Source organism: Crassostrea angulata, chromosome 5 (assembly GCF_025612915.1).
Source record: "Crassostrea angulata isolate pt1a10 chromosome 5, ASM2561291v2, whole genome shotgun sequence".
NCBI lineage: Eukaryota > Metazoa > Mollusca > Bivalvia > Ostreida > Ostreidae > Magallana > Magallana angulata.
The window spans coordinates 28274697-28292267 of NC_069115.1; the positions used below are offsets into that span (position 1 = coordinate 28274697).

Genomic DNA, 17571 nt, shown 5'->3' on the forward strand with positions numbered 1-17571 from the left:
TGGATCTGCAACAACGGAAGCCCCCTACTCACCAAACGAGCAATCTAAAAACATTACAATTGACGCAGTAAAGGGGTTTTCTGAAAACATTACAAACGCAGTACCCTTTTACGATCCATTCCCAGTGAATCAACAAGATATCGACAACCTCAGACAGAATATATTCTAATTTACCAAATAGGGGTTTGAAGAATGAAGTATAATTTTTATCCGGTCGAATGATTAACATTATTTTTTTTAAACACTTATTTTGAAATTCAAAAGTTGCACTGAATTAAAGCTGATAAAAGTTTTACGATTTGGGAATGTTTGCAAAAAATACAATTATCATACACCCATAAAACCCCGAAAACGATAACCAAAAATATTGAAACATTATTGCCGTTTACAGAAAATCTATCAAAATTCCATATTGGATTAGAAAAAACAATTGATTGTTATAAATTTAACACACTTTGACTTAACAATAACACATCAAAAGTAAATATTACTGTCAACAGTGTAAATAATATCCATGCAACAGCATGTATTGAAAAAAAATCAATTTTCATGTTGTGTCGACTCATCTGTTCAAACCCGGTGTAAGAAATGTGATAAATTTCGAATACAGGTACTTAACTTTTTTTTGCTAGGTAAACAACCTGTTACATTATTGAGTTTTGTGTAAAATTAAGCATAATAATTCAATTCTTGTCTTAACTCTCAGTCGGCTTTGGTCATTTGTATTCTTGTAGTGCTACTTGTAAGCAACATGTTGCAACCACGCAGTGACTGCAAATTATATTGCAGCCTACTTCGACGGTATCGTGTCTGATAAGGTTAAGTTTATATTTGGGGTACACCAATCTTTCAATATCTCTTAGCAGTGAAATCAAAAACTTGTGCGTTTTATGTTGTTGGTCTTGTTACAGCAGTGGAAGTAATCTGATTTAAAACTAATCTTTTTATAAGTGCATGTACCTTGCAACTTAAATAATATTTAAAGCTTCATTGATTAATTTATTAAAAACACATCATATAGTGTGTTATATTCTGACTTGCAACCAAACGAGTAAAAACATTTTATAAATATAGTAAGTGTTTTCAAGTGCATAAAATATACGGTATGATATACCTAATATTACCATTGATCTTTACATTGAGTTAGTAGCATTTTAAAAAGAATTGTATCTATCAAAAATTCTTCTCTCAAAAAAAATTGTAGAAGAACAAAAATGATGTTGTTTATGATGGCGCTTGTATCTATGATGTCGGAAATAGAAGCAGGGTGGAAAAATAACTGGGATCAGCCGCTGAACTTCCAATGCTCTTCGGAGAGAGCCGCCATCTACCAGGTTGTATCAACACACCATAACTATTACGAAGACCGACGATTTGACTTCAACTGTAGACAAGTTCTTTCTGTCTCTGGACCCGTATCCTGTAGTTGGTCTGGTATTGTAGCAAACTATGTCATAGTTTTTGTGCTTTGTGAGTCATTGATGTTGTAGCTTTATTCTGTTCTTTACAGGTGCTTTTTCAACGTTTAATAACCTCAAAAAATATTCCAGAATATATAATTAACAGGCATCCGTATTTCGTACAAAGTGAACAGATGTTTGAAGTGACTGTTCAAAGATATATAAAAGCAATTTGTTTTTTGGGAACAGCTATTGTAAACTCTCATATTTGGTTTCACTGGGGTGTCTTTCGGTATTATAAGGTTTGTTAATTGGTGTATATTAGGTATATTTGTTATTGCATCCCTTAGACGAGACAGAAGGACAAAAACTAGAAACGATAGCAAAGTGAGGAGCTGATACAACTCAACATTCAGGTATATCGACGACGTATTATCAATAAACAATTGTTATTTCCATACTGACGTCGACTCGATATATCCCAGTGAACTTGAAATAAAAGATACCACAGAGTCTGCGTCATCTGTTCATATTTGGATATTTTACTGGAAATGGACATTGATGGTAACCTAACAACAAAACTTTATGATAAATGCGATAACTTGAATTTTTCTGTAGTCAACTTTCCTTACTTATGTAGCAATATACCTTCATCACCTACATATGGTGTTTTTGTCTCTCAGTTGATTAGATTCGCAAGGGCATGCTCTTCGTATGAACAGTTTCTAAGAAGAAGCAAGCTACTGACAAACAAGTTGATAAAACAGGACTATCAACAGTCTCGTTTGAAGTCATGTTTTTCGTAAGTTCTATGGTCTATACAACGACCTTGTCAGCAAATACAATCTTCCACTGGGTCGCATTCTGACTGACGTTTTCATACTTATTGTTAGACCATAATTGATCACCTAATCGTCTACGGACTTTTCCGAATTTTTTCTCCGATTACGACAAAGAGCACACGGCAGAGGATGCTCACTCCTCCTAGGCTCCAGATCCTACTTCCATCTATTTGGAGGTCCGTGTTGCTCTGCTTTGAATTTGCATTTCGTTTAATGGATTTTTGAGATGGTTCGCGGTTTGTTATTGTCATTTTTTCAAGTCAGTTAAAAGAGTTACATTATTTTAAACAACAAAGGCCTCTGTGATAAAACTATGCCCCCCCCCCACACACACACACACACATATAACGAGTTTTGCAAAGTGAAGATTCCCATGCCTTTAAAGAAAATCTACGGTTTCTAATAAAGAGAGAAAAATTGTCATACTTGTACACGCTTTTGTTTTTGGTTTCAGGGTATGTCAATAATTTTGATGCCTTGGTTCTTTATACTTGTCCAACCGGAGGATATTTACATGGCGTTTTCAGTGTTCATGACAATTACACAGAAGACAGAAGATACAAATTTAGATGCTGCACCCCTAGATCAGGTGAAAATATATAATTATCCTATGCTATTCTTTTTGTAATGCTGTTTTAAATTAAAGCAACTCATACTGTTACTGTTAATTCTTGTAAGAAATAACAAAAATGAGTAAATTTAGTAATATATTAAAAGGATATCAACATAAAAACTGCAAATGGACCGACTGGGTTAACACCTGGGATGAAACGTTTAATTACTTTGCTCCAGATGGTTATGTCATCAGAGGTGTGTTTAGCATTCACAACAACTATACTGAGTAAGTAACAGAGGCAAATTATTAAAATAGATATGAAATGTCAGTTTACGTAAAATGTAACACCAAAACAATCGTTTCCTATACATAATACATTCATATGTTTATGAACTGTCAGGTGATTTTTTTAAATTAGAATAATAAGCAGATAAGCTATATCTTATGATCCAGAACGTGTCGAAAATGAAATGCGGTTTAGTTACATAGACTTATACAAGCGCTCCCACAAATTTTCTATACATGAACCGCATGCAGTTACCTGCGTATTGTGTGCATTCACATTGAAGATGGTTTTTTTTATGACTGGTGTATGTTTAACACTCGAACTGCATTTTGAATTGAAAATGAATTGTTTTATGAAAATAGTGAACAGTTATCAAAAGTAGGAGGTTTTGAGGTCTTTCCCTTTTCTGTAAAATTGGGAGGTATTTTGATTTATTGGAAAAAAAAAACAAATCTGAAATATTATTTTAATCAATTGATGTATATCTATCAATTTTAAGGCGTCACGAAATTATATGCATATAAAGATAAAAGTTTATTTTTCTAAGATTCATATTCATTGCTTCAACAGGGATAGAAGATTCAAGTTCGAGATTTGTCAAGTTGCAAAACGTTAAACCGCATCGAAGTCAGGAATTCTTTGCTTTGTTAAACAGCATTCTTGTTGTAACAATAAATGTTATTGATATTGAAAAGCGTTTGTGGATTTTAGTTTACCAAAGCCAAATGTTACATAAAATGATTGTCGTTGTTGGCAACAACATTTTACATTTTATATAAATCTTTAGAACGATCGGGCGGATTCCAAGAAATATATTATGTTTATAAACACAGAGATACAAAAATTACAATTTTTAAAAAAGAAGATCTAAATATAGTGTGAAATCCGCCATCATCAGACACGCCGGATATACTTAAATGATTTTAATAATATAATTAGAATGATAAACTGAAAATGAAAAATATAATTAAACTGAAAAATTGAATTCATAAAGTAAAACGCATAATTATATCACATGCACATTTAAGCTTGCTTTGTTTAATAGCCTGAGTATTACGTACTCAGTACGTAATTAATATTAAAAAATTACCATTTTTGTTGAATTTCATTTGTTTTTGAAAATTTAATGATTGTGAAAATGCATACGAAATACTCATACACTTTATTATATCTATGACTTTTACGTTTTTATTAGTTTAAACATGAAAACAAACAAAAGAAGTTATCGTTCTCTCTATGATTAAAGTCTCGAAGCGTTTCATTGATTAGACAAAGCGTTTTGTTGAACGAAACCCATTCATAATATCACAGAAAGCACTGCTACTTGAACTGATCACGGTATTATATTTTCCTCATTCTTCAACACTTTTTGTAACGCTATTGCTTATAAAACCTTTTCTTGAGATTTTAAGAAATCAAGCAGTTCTCCATTGCGCAATTTGCATCAAGCACAGGGGCATCGTATCCGCTCTACACTCTATGACATACATACACACACACACACACACACACACACACACACACACACACACACACACACACACACACACACACACACACACACACACACACACACACATATATATATATATATATATATATATATATATATATATATATATATATATATATATATATATATATATATATACACAAGTTGCTGTCCTTTAAAAAAGGACTGCAATACGTGGACCATATGCATGTGTTTCCAACGAAAACGTGAACGTCTTTAGATTATCTGAGATTCCTCCGACTCAAGCCGCCTACTTTTAACCAGAAAATCTGTACGTTGTATTATATATGTATAGCCCTGACTTTTCATCTCAGAGTTAAGGTTCATACCTCTAAAATAATTATGATCTTTATTAATGAAGACTGCATGTATAGTATCAGGCATTCGGCGAATTCTACTATTTGCGCAAACATTACGCTTTGCACTACTTTGTTAACTATACAGTGACAGCTTTGTGTAAATTAATTTCATATTTTGATGTAATTTTCTTGAGATTTTAACTTTTATACAGTGACAGAATTATTCAGTCATCTATTAAATACAGTCACATAATTATTCAATTATACTTAAAGTTTTCAGAAAACAACAAAACATTGCAAATTATGCTATTTGATGCCTGTTGTAGTTTCGGCATAACATTAACCTATTTCATAAAACTGACAGTTCATATTATATGCCGATCATTTCTTTAAAAGGAATTCTTTGTTTCTGTACTGTTTACCGACAACTTTACAATTACAGCGCCTTAGAACTTATGGGAAAAGCCTACCAATTATTTTCCCATAGAACTCCATACAAATGTTATGACCTCTCAGTACTTTACTATAATAGTTTCAAGTCAAACTTTGGTATCATTTGAAACTTCAATTCAAGACCTTTCAGGAAATGACAAAAAAAATATAGGGTCCCGTGGCGTTTAAAGGTCAAATTTGCAGTTGTTTACAACTTACAGCGATCGGCAGTAAATGTCACTCTTCATAAAAAATCAACCCCCACCCCTACAATTTTTCCTAGTGTTGCTATATTCTTTAAAATATTCCCCCATTCCATCATTTATTTTAAAAACTAATAATTTTACTACAAAACGAGAACTAACGCCTACCCATTCATTCCTTATTACAACGTTCTATAACTTTTTCTCTGATGTAAACATCCGGGGGTTTGGTACTCTCATTCCTATAGTGTGCCTATAGCATAGAATCCTGATCCCGATTCATGTGCTAGCCTGGTTCCCGAAGCAACCCATTACGCACAGGAACCAGACTAGCTCATGCGTAGGCTGAATTTTCCCCATAGCATCCGGTTTAACCTCACTTATATATTTTCTGCATGGACCTCAGGGTCCACGCAATAAGGGAAGAATCGAAAGTAGGACACGATTTGTAAACAATGTCAAAAAACAACTTAATTGACAAAAGTTACGCAAATCCTCCCACACAATGTTGCAAATGTTGTCAAAACACACGTTCACATTGAAATATTCCTAATAAACTCGGTAAAAAGCGTTTTTGTCTCATTAAAACCGCTGTCATCAAGTAGCAGTCTCGATCTTTAATCTCTCGAGAGCTCTACTTCATACTTTATCTTAAATAAATATTTGTCTGAAAATAATTAATATAAGTGTCCTGTTTAAATGGTCGCAGTAGCACGTACTTTACTAATTGCCACGTAATAGAAGTACATCTGTAGCTTTCGTCACAGATTAAATAAGAGGTCAATTTGTATGATGTCCCCATTACACACAACCATTCAGAATACATCGCAATATAGAACACCAACCAGTGTGATTTAATCTATTCATTTGGGAATTAACTGGAGGAGGATAATCCTTTACACGATGGTGTATGCTGTCATTCTAGCATTAGTTTATAATGGGATCAGTGTATCTACGACTAATGTAGCATCCCTCTTGACCGCCAATAACTCTGAAAACAAAACCATCGCAGTATCCCAAAACAGTTTACAGCCCTCGATTCAACAAGAAATGAATAACTTGAAACAGCAGCTGAACCAGGAGGCGCTCATTAGATTGTCGCTTACCAAACAATTGTATTCTGTCCTTAATGACGTTATTGAAATGAAAAAAGGAATGGGACAGATGGAATCTAAGATACGCGAACTAGAGATCTTTAAGAACTCAACCTTAGGCGATGATGTTGTAGCAAAACAGTTAGTAAACTTACAGAAAGATCTTGTGAATTTGACGTCAACGTGTACAACTGCAAGTCAAGGTAAGTTGCATTTGTATATGTAATATCGATTCTTAGATATAAAGTTTTTTGTCACTTTGTAATCGATTTCAATACTGCAATCAATAATGCATTCAATTTCTTTTTTATCCAGTTCCTGTTGCTAATAAAATACTGAATAAAATATCCGGTTTTTTTTTTTAAATAAAATTAATACTTTCATTGTTATTTTGATTGACATTATAGGAAAAGAAGCAATTGCTTTCAATGCAGTCATTTCAAAGACGCTCCTTTATGATAGAAATACCCCTGTGAACATTGTCTACGATACTGTATTGTACGATACTCACGGTGCCTACAGCTCTCAAAGCGGAGTCTTTACAGCACCCCACAAAGGTCTTTACATATTTACTTGGACAACTTTGGTCGCAGCTGGTAAAATTCTAGATACAGAACTTATCGTGAACGGAACACGAAAAGGTCTTGGCAATTGTAACAACGAAGGGAACCCTGGGTTTGAAAACTGTGCAAATACAGTTCCTGTTGTGTTGGAAGCTGGGGATACCGTCAATGTCCGATCTGTGACTGGGAACTACGTATATGGAAGTGAATGGTCAAGTTTCAAAGGCTGGAGAAACTAATGGTTGTAACAGTGATATATTGTATTTCCATTAAAGGCCCTTTATTGTTTATAATTATTTAATCTATTTAAGTCAGGTATCGTTTAACCAATATAGAGTAACAAAAAACTAATTTTATTGTAAATAAAAACATTTTTGGGAACAAATTTTGAAATTCATAGGATGAATGTGTCAACTGTATCTCTGTTTGTAAATCAAGCTGGCATTAGAAGTGTATAATAAGCAGATGTACGCATGCAGGGGGTATATCCATTAACACCCCATGGTCAAGTTACCCAGGTTGTTTGATAGTCTGTAATTTGCATTTGCGCACGACAGGGTCACCGAGTGTTAGGTTCTATCCCTGATGAACACTTTATTTGTGAGGTGGTGGTTTTTAACCACACCTTTGCAAAACTAATGTCATTTATTCAATGATTTTTTCATTATTTACTCTGTTGTTTTCATTTTTAAACAATACATATGTAATTCATTGAATAGACGACCTTTAATGCAATAACTTGTTCAATTTTCTCTGCAAATAAACTTGGACTCATTGGATTATGATAATGTACAAGTTTTTCTGGTGTATGGTGGATTTCCTTCGCTGGAAAAATTTGGTTGTCAAAAAGTTAGTTTTTGAAAATATTTGCGGAACATTTCAAAATGCGAATATCAACGAGTATACTTATTCAAATACCATGCAGTTGTAAGAATTGTTACAGGCAAACTCTGTAAATCATTTGTATTTTTCTATAAAGTAAAGAAATCAGTGCGTAGCTACGTTGTAAAAGAAATTTTATATAACCGACTGATGTTGATTAAAACAAATATACGATGGTTTTGCAAATAAACATATATTATAATTTCGCATAATTATATTATATTATAGTCATAATTTTGAAACTTCTAATAACCTATTAAGATATTGAAGAAAACTTTTTATCATGCTAAATAAACAGACACTTGATCAATTTAAACGGTTCGCTTTAATGCTGGCATACCGGTATTTTACAAGAAATTGCCATTCAATATCACTGTAAAGAAACACTTCATCTGAACTGGTGAAAAAAATAAATCATTAAACCAAATAAGTAATCTTTAAAAAGACCTATGGTCTTGATCAAATGCTAACTTAAGTTAAATATAACAATATAATCATATAAAGTGTATGTTGATGGATTTTTTTTAGTTAGAGAATATGAAGTTATATTTTTGTACCGATTATTAGTTGATCGGTTACTTTAGATAAAGTATCATATATGTAAAATTGACATGTACACAGACATTATAGATTTGAAAATATGCTTGGATCAAAACTTGGTTGTGAGAATGAACTTTTGTTTGTGATTTTGTTTTACAGATAATGCATTTTCTAGGGTGCATCTTAAATGTATTGCTATCTACGTAAACAACCAAGCAAGTCAAACCATACACGACATTGGTATCAAATAAAGCAATGATGGATTTTGACGTATTAGTAAATAAAAAGAGAAATCCTAAGATAATGAATCTGTGCATTAGTTGTTATTTACATCGTTTTGCATACGCTAAATCATTTTTGATTTTTTCACTGGTTTTCCGAAGAAATATTTTGTAAAAAAACAATTTTCAGCAATAAAAAAATCCATGTATCTATGATTCATGATTAATTTTGGGCCCATGTCTTTATTAAAAACGAATAATCATCGTTTTACTATTTTATTGTATGCATAGATATTAAAACCCACTTTTGTAGCTAAAAACATTTGATTTTTTTCCTCATCATTTTCTCAAAGTGATTCCATATTGGGGATTTCTAAATTATCAAGGTATTGCCATATACTTGAAACCATAGAAACACATTTGTCTTCTAAATTAAGACAAAAAATATAGTTGGAAGATCAATTATATACTCCACACCCTTTAAAAAACGATATAACCCTTTTGTCACTCCTGTAAGATTCATTAACCATTCAACATCACTTGCTGTAAAACCTATTTAGGAGATATGAAGTAAGTTTATAAAGAATTACGATTTTTGTCTTTATGAATATTATTTTATTTGATATGATAAAAAGTCGATTATTTTTAGTTCAGTAAGCTTATAAAGATTACAATATATTAATGAGCTAGATTTAAAAAAAAATAAAAAAAGCTTCATTTCAATGCTTTTTTTTTAAAATGAATTTGAATTTATTTTTTATGGTATCCAATTCCGTTTCATATTTTGAATTTGAGTCGTGATAATTTCAAAATGAAAAGGCTAACAGTGAATATTTAATCAAATGTCCTTTCATGTTTTACATAAGGAATAAAAAGAGCGGAGATTAAAAAAGTTATATTGATCGAAAATTAATTTTTCTAAATTCGTGTTTTTTTTCCAAACGTATTAATATTAGTTTTATCTAGGGATAATCTCCTGACTGTATAAAGTATCAAAGATTTCGGGGAGGGTTTTTAAATTATTTTTACTGAGAATAGAAGAAGTATTCTGCAGTGATTGCCTTCTAGTGTCACACTTAATATTTTATCGTTCAAGTGCTTACCTCCTTAATTAAAGTTTATTATGTGGAGGGATGGGGTCGTTAAAACAATCTTATTCCAAACGTGTATTTCTTTTACTTAGTTTTGAAAACATCTACATATTTACACACTACATTGCAACTTTCTCTATGTTGTTCAGCATCAAACAGAATATTTTAATTAATTAGGAGTTTATTGTAGCATTACTCTTGACACGATGACTCACGTGATTGTTCTAATGCTGGTGTTCTGCGGGGTCAGTGGATCTGCAACAACGGAAGCCCCCTTCTCACCAAACGAGCTGTCTGGAAACATTACAAACGCCGCAGTACAGGGGTTTTCTGAAAACATTACAAACGCAGTACCCTTTTACGATCCCTTCCCAGTGAATCAACAAGATATCGACAACTTCAGACAGCAGCTGAATCAAGAGTCACTAATCAGGCTGTCCCTAACAAATCAGATGTACTCACTGTTGAAGGACGTCATTGTGATGAAAAAACAAATGGGACAGATGGATTCAATCATACAAGAGTTAGCACACCGCAAGAACTCAGGTAATAACAATCAAATCACGAACTTTACAATCAGGAATTGAGATCTATTAAATTTGAGATTAAAATTAAGTAAGATTAAGTGTTTTATACAAGAAAGTACTCATAAAAATTGATTGAAAGTTTACATGATCACTTCATCTCCAACAATGAAAACATGATGAAAGAACAGTTTGTCTACTAATTAGAATCACGTTTTTCATGTCTTAAATCAGATAATTCCTCTATCAAATGATACTTGAAGCATTATAATTTCGATATTAATTAATGTCGAATGATATAAATTTTTATTTATGTGTAATGAGAAGAAACAAGATTTTAGCATTATCGACACGGTAAACGAAAAAAAAACCCTCTCCCTGAGGGATGCATTTACTTAGAGTGTTTATTCATTTTTTATTCAAAAATTAATCCCAACGAAAATCTGCTTGTTGTTTATAACTTATAAAGGAAAGACAGGGTGCACATGGAACCTGACTAGCAAAACCCCTACAATTTCATGATGGAAACTTAAGTTTAATTCGGCTTTAATACATATTCCATCAATCTACATGGTCTCCGGTGACGATCTACCCTTAGTTCGTTGTTAGTCTGTCTTTTTTTCTTACCTTAATTGCCAAATCTCTCAAACCTAACGGTCTATCCCTCTTTCTCATCGTCGCCATTGTTCTTGATAGACCGAGATGTGTCACGGGACCCATTTAGGGCGGGGTTATTCAAATCTTTTGTATTTCTTATCGTAAAAACATTAAAAAATTGTATTTTTTGTATTTTTATTATTCGATTGACTTATGCAGCGTAATTTATGTGAAAGTACTGTCTTTAAATAAAGTAATGAGTCAAATAATCAGATCTTATTAATGTTATTGATTTAAAGTACGCCACATATATATACCTTTTATCTACAATATATTTTCTTTATGCAGACAAGGAAGCCGTCTTTTTTCATGCCTCCATTTCTAAGCATCTTCAATTTGAAAGAAATACCCCCGTAAACATTATTTACGACACTGTATTGTCCGATTCACACAAAGCCTACAGTTTTCAGAGCGGAGTCTTCACAGCGCCATCTAGTGGGCTATACATATTTTCGTGGTCATCGTTAGTGGAGGCACAGAAAATCCTTAACACCGAACTTATCGCAAACGGATTAGTAAAAGGCCGTAGCAATTGCTACAATGAGGGGGGTCCTGGGTATGAAAACTGTTCTGGTACTGTTCCCGTTATCTTAAAAGCTGGAGATACAGTTAACATCAGAACCCATAAAGGAAATTATGTATATGGAGATGGCTGGTCCAGTTTCAAAGGCTGGAAAAACTAACCATCGTACAGTGATGATCTGTTTTATTACTGCTCGGAAAACATGTTGAACTTTACTTTCTTTTAGGTTTAACATTTCATGTTTATTATAAACAAATTTGATATTATTTCGCCTAATTACTGTTTTTTTCAATTTCGGCTTCTTTAAGACTAATAGTCAATTTCAAGTAGTTTTCATAGGTGAACAGTTTATGCATTTTCTGTTATTTTATAACTCAAGATATTTTAATGTTTACGTCATCCAATAAATTTCATAAGTATTTAAACCTTGCTTATATATATACGTGGTACAGATGCTGCGTAAAGTAACGTGACCTTGAAATTAGTTGATTTTGTTGAACAGAAAATTTAACACGCTTATCGCCTTTTATTGGACATTAAAATGAAGTTGAATTTGTTTTTAAATCACAGCAAACGACACCACGAAATGTAACTATTTAGAAACGAATGAAAAAAGAAAATAATACTCTAACAATACGAGGATTTTTAACTCAAAAATGTATTCTCTTGAAAATTTCAAGGAGATATATAACCATCTTGAACAGTTGAAAAATAAAAGTAAACATTTCTAGAACTGACTTGCTTGCAAAAAAAAAAACCTGACATAAACTGTTGTCAACATATAAAAAAGCAATCAATATGAGATATAATAGATATAAATAGAAGGTGATGAGTTTTAGGAATGCGAATGATGAAAGTAATGTATAATATTAATTTTATTTAAAAAATAAAAAAAATAAGAAAATTCTGTAGTTTTGGATACCTTATCTAAATAAGACGATAAGCTTACTTTAATTCTTATTTCGACCCTGGTATCGGTCTTTTGGTATCAAAAGGCAATGATCAATACCACCTGCTTGGCCTATTAGGATGGCTGAAATCAAATAATTAGTGTAATGTTCTTAGCATGCCAGTTTCCCAATTTGCAATTCTTATATTAGCCAAATGTGCTGAAGAAACGTTGAAATCGGGATAATCCATAGGTAAATGAAAAAAATAAAAGATACAGATGTATGTAAAACGATTCTTTATCAGATATAAAGGTCTTACGTCACCAGCAGAAGTAGGTGTGCTGCATGTTCAGACATACTAAATGTGCGGATTGAGACTCTGTAAAATTAGAATTCAACACAGTGAAGATTGCATTAACAAGTGCACCAAGTCTTATTAAACATTCTCGCATAAAGATTTCTGTTGTTGATAAAATGATGATCTATAAAATTAAAAAAATGATTAAACTTTTGTGATATAAAAATCTGTTTGCATTTAATTTCACTACAATGCTTGACTTATGTATAAAGTTGCGAAAACAAAGAAAGTTATCTCTCTTTGTTAACTAAAATTACATCCATGTCTGTGTTTTAAAAATATGACGTAATCATCCATTGAAAGAATTCATGTTTCTCTTATTCTATTGACTTGAAAATAATAATAAAGACTATTTCATATTTGTTTCATGGTTTTTTCATAAAAATCATTGACAAAATCAACACATCTGCTGTATTTTGCTGAACATGTAGAATTAACTGTTTTCATTAGAGCAAGTTCATTAAAAACAAAGATTACTATAAATTCTAGTAACTGATAGATCAATAACCGATCAGCAGATAAAAAAATAAGGTGATAAAGAACAACCTACGAGCTGAACTACTAAATATCAACGTTTTAAACTACTATTATCTGTCATAAGTTATTGCCCTCGTCAATTTTTGATGATTTGAAATCAAAATAAACATACCTGTCAATGAAGTACAACTAAAATCGATAAAATAAAGAAAACCAATCCCAGATTTCTTCATTGATACATCCACTGGTTTTTTTGCTGATACCTATAGAACTGGAGAATTTCACAGGAACGAAAAAAAAACATTGTAATAAGATTCAAAATGAGAAATGTTGAAATTTTTTCTCCATTCGAAGAACTCATGGCACCTCTCATAATTTTTTAACGTTATCATCCGGGGTACTTTTATGTATTTTGCAATGCAAAACCCTCGTAGTCTTCTTATATTGGACTGATATTAGCTCTAAAGGGTAGGGGGCGTTACAAAACAGATAATCTGAAAGTTTTGTCATTTTTGTGAATGGATGTTGTTTGGGCACAAAGGCATTTATGATTACATGTATCTAGATTTTACACAAAAAGTGGTGGAAGCAGCAGAGATTTGGGACAAAGTACAATAAGTGGAGGTGAACGTTTACCAAATATGTTATTGCATTTGGTTGATGGGTGTATTTTTATACTTAATTTTTAAAACAAACTGACCAGAATTTTATAAGAATTTCTTGGAAGAAAGGGAAATGTTACAACGATAAACACCGACCTGTTTATATGCATTTTTATGGTTTTATGGCTGATTATATTAAAGTAAATAATATAAATACAAGTTGTTCGGATCAATAGCTTATACAGGGTTGGGGTAATTTACTTTGAAATGGAATTAAATACTTTCAAAGACATTGATAATTTTATCAAATTACTTCTAATTACAGTTTCATAGTTTTTTAAAAATGTAATCCATTACTTCTTATTCAAATGTGATTAATAATTCTTGAGAACTTATATATGTAAAAAGAGCATTAAGATACACGAAGTTATATGTATGATAATGTTTTTAAAGGTTGGAGATTAGTTTTATCATCATATATAGCTTTTGCTCAACAATTTCCTGAATTTTTAAAGTTAAACTTTGGGTGGTATGTAAAATAGTAATGACAATAATTCACAAAATTGTAATTAGAATCCCTTGAGTCTAAAGTAATTGAAATGTAATTGAAAGGTAATTAAAATACATGATTTTCTCGGAATGTATTTAAATACATTCAATAACCTGTAATCAAAGGCAGACTTAAATACAAATAACTTCCAAATTCTTTGAAAAATGTAAATAACTACGTTAAATATTAAATACTTATTTTTCAATTACACCATCCCTGAGTCAATATTTTGAATCCATTTTCTGTTCAGAAATATCATATAACCGGTATAAATGTTTGTCATTGAATTTTGAAATTACAAGAGAAAGGTTTAAATCAAAACTTACAAACGAGTCTCGCTTTTTTTTTTTTTTTACAAAAACGTTAAAAAGCAAAGTACAGAACAATAAACCCGTAATTTACGACTGTAATAATTTGTTAAGATGCTTATAAACATGGTTTTGATTTTACAATAATCTTAAATAAGATATCATTTTGACACATAATGATGTTTCAAATTACATCGTACTGTATAACATGTTTATTACGTAATACAAATTTTGAATGGTTTCTATTGGTTTTCGTTACGGAGATTTACGTATGGTTAACGTTAAAAAAGCGCATGAGACAAGATGTGTCACATTTTACGTTTTTTAATGGCAAATGAGCTAAAAATATCAGGCCAATATGAAAAGAATCTATTTAAAGGCGGAACTTGAACCCATAATTTCCCTTTACCTACAATTTGAAAATCTGTACTGTTATTTAAATCTTTGCAAATGAAATGAAAACTGTAAGGATATCAAAAAGTTGCATGTTTCATTTATGTATTGTTGGTAAAGAATTTTTGATTTTTATAATTTTCGTTTGCAGATATGCAACAAAGATCTACCGAAACCAGATATTTTGTTTTGTTTAAATAGGTGCTAGCAAAATGCACTCAATAATGGCGGTTTCGTGTTTTATTTATGCAAATTAAGATTTCAAATAAAGAAATCATGATGAAATAAAGAGATTCAAAGATGTATTTTTGAACCCGTGTTTGTATCTTTTACAATCCAGGAGCAGAATCAAGGTGACATTAATAGTTAAATAAATGGACATCGTCCTACTCAGAAAGCTGTCTGTCTGTCAAAAGTCTGACACAAATAATTTTTAGTTTTTTTAAAGATTTTTTAAAAGAATCGCGTTTTGCATGACATCTTTACGATTCACCTGCTGATATTTCGGGGAGGGGGGAGGGTGTTCATTAAGATTTTTAAAAGAATTAAAAGCTTTGTAATAACGAGAATATTTTTTTTTGCAGTTTGACGCATTTAAAGTCATTTATTTAGTTGTCTTTTCGGTCTACATTTTTCGACGTTAAAACGTTTCTCCAAGTTATAATTTTGGAACACCAGAGGTAATTTGATATATTCAGTTCTACCTTTGGCCGATGTTTCCATTTTTGTGCTGTGTTATTTTTTCGGTTTACTGACAGTATTCACAATCTCTATGTTGTAACGTTCGAAGTTTTGTGTTGAGCGATTCATGGCATTGCCTACAGACTTGGCACAACTCCTGGTCCAGTTCGATCTTTTTTGTCCAAAAATCCATATTCTGAACAAATGGGCCCGATCAGTTGTAAATTCTTACCTCCAGCAATAAAAAAGAACTGGTTTGCATGTATTGATATTGTATTTACAGTCTTATATAGAAGTACTTTTATATAGAAGTGTTTCTTAAAGCATCAATCTGCATTTTAGATTTTAAGTAACATTATGCGTGCAGTTTTTTTATGTACGTTCTTTTAGTGATATTTACGAAAGCCGAGAAGGATCATTCGAGATTCGAGATTCAAAATACGAGATTCGAAATACGAGATTCGAGATTCGAAATTCGAGATTCAATATCTAAATTAACCAATCAAATCATGGATCTGAAACCTGTATCCTAGCAACATCAAACTGTTCTAAATAAAGATCATTCGTACATGCTCTTTCCTACAAATAAATGTCTTAATAGCTCTTATATAGTGGTTATAACATGGTAAATTAACATTGATGAATTAACCCCACACAGTATAAACAATTAAATTAGAAATAACACTGTTGGCTTTGCGAATCTAAGTGGTTTTGTTTGCCCTGTATGTATTTCCCCCCGAACAATTTTAACCCGAAGTGTATTCGCCCCAACTGTGTAAAAATCGGCTCGCGAAGAAAGATCTGTTTAATCTAAATGTTTTAGCTATGAAACGAAACTCAATGAAATAATCGACATGTCAAAAGGTTATGATGAAGTTTTAAACCATAGAAGATATAATGATTTACAACCTCAAAGACAAAAATCCAGATAAGAATATGTCGATATGAGAGAGAGAGAGAGACAGAGAGACAGAGAGACAGACAGACAGACAGACAGAGAGTTTTGTAGTGTCAAATTCAGTTTTGATTTAGAATTTGAAATTGATTTGATTTGTTACAGGCATATATGGACAATAATTAAGCCTCTAAAAGGAGAAAAGAGAGGAGGTAGCTAGGGTAGGGCAGACCAACAAGCAAGCTTTAATTTTAACGGTGTTAGCGCACCTGTGATTTACATCGACTCTCTCTCTCTCTCTCTCTCTCTCTCTCTCTCTCTCTCTCTCTCTCTCTCTCTCTCTCTCTCTCTCTCTCTCTCTCTCTCTCATCACCTAGCATTTCCTTTTCCGTGAGGGGGTTTGGGGTATTTGTGATGTCTTACATTAGCTAGCGAAAATGATAAAAAAAAACATGAAATTTTCTTTAAATTGTGTGCGGTTGTTGTACTCCAATAATCTGGGGGGGGGGGGGGGGGGGGGCTATAAAGTCCTAATTAGTTTGCCAGTTATTCTGTCCCCACTTTGTTTTCTCTTCGTTTTCCAGGTTTTTTTTATTTGGCTCGGCAAATTGATATAAAACTTTTTGTGTAGCTCCATAACGATGCACTGTAGATAAATTATTAGCACTCATCGAGTTCGACTTGCTTTCCTTTTTTTCATCCACTGGATTTAAAGCTAATAATTTTTGAAAATATTTTGAATTTATGGCCTGATTATATTTAAATAAGAGCTGCACTGGTGCATCTATTTA

At 32.0% G+C, this 17571-nt stretch overlaps 3 protein-coding genes across 3 annotated transcripts; all 3 read left to right on the forward strand.

The window, feature by feature from the left end:
- The first annotated feature begins 1201 nt into the window (after positions 1-1201).
- LOC128182823 (hemagglutinin/amebocyte aggregation factor-like) lies at positions 1202-3761 on the forward strand. The gene is made up of 4 exons (XM_052851576.1): positions 1202-1434; positions 2697-2831; positions 2960-3083; positions 3655-3761. Exons 1-4 carry the CDS (start codon positions 1215-1217, stop codon positions 3698-3700), a joined length of 525 nt encoding a protein of 174 aa, XP_052707536.1. The 5' UTR covers positions 1202-1214; the 3' UTR covers positions 3701-3761.
- Positions 3762-6369: 2608 nt separating this feature from the next.
- On the forward strand, positions 6370-8922 carry LOC128184958 (uncharacterized). Its single transcript, XM_052854609.1, has 2 exons — positions 6370-6828; positions 7033-8922. Exons 1-2 carry the CDS (start codon positions 6435-6437, stop codon positions 7425-7427), a joined length of 789 nt encoding a protein of 262 aa, XP_052710569.1. The 5' UTR covers positions 6370-6434; the 3' UTR covers positions 7428-8922.
- A 1206-nt stretch (positions 8923-10128) lies between these two features.
- On the forward strand, positions 10129-12022 carry LOC128185268 (uncharacterized). The gene is made up of 2 exons (XM_052854906.1): positions 10129-10468; positions 11392-12022. The coding sequence occupies exons 1-2, from the start codon at positions 10129-10131 to the stop codon at positions 11784-11786; spliced, it is 735 nt and encodes a 244-aa protein (XP_052710866.1). The 3' UTR covers positions 11787-12022.
- Positions 12023-17571: the final 5549 nt, after the last annotated feature.

Coding starts and splice junctions, on each gene's coding strand:
- LOC128182823 (XM_052851576.1), top strand. CDS start 1,215: ATGATGTTGTTTATGATGGCGCTTGTATCTATGATGTCGGAAATAGAA. Junction 1,435..2,696: donor CGTATCCTGTAGTTGGTCTG/GTATTGTAGCAA, acceptor TTTTGGTTTCAG/GGTATGTCAATAATTTTGAT. Junction 3,084..3,654: donor ATTCACAACAACTATACTGA/GTAAGTAACAGA, acceptor TTGCTTCAACAG/GGATAGAAGATTCAAGTTCG.
- LOC128184958 (XM_052854609.1), top strand. CDS start 6,435: ATGGTGTATGCTGTCATTCTAGCATTAGTTTATAATGGGATCAGTGTA. Junction 6,829..7,032: donor GTGTACAACTGCAAGTCAAG/GTAAGTTGCATT, acceptor TTGACATTATAG/GAAAAGAAGCAATTGCTTTC.
- LOC128185268 (XM_052854906.1), top strand. CDS start 10,129: ATGACTCACGTGATTGTTCTAATGCTGGTGTTCTGCGGGGTCAGTGGA. Junction 10,469..11,391: donor AGCACACCGCAAGAACTCAG/GTAATAACAATC, acceptor TTCTTTATGCAG/ACAAGGAAGCCGTCTTTTTT.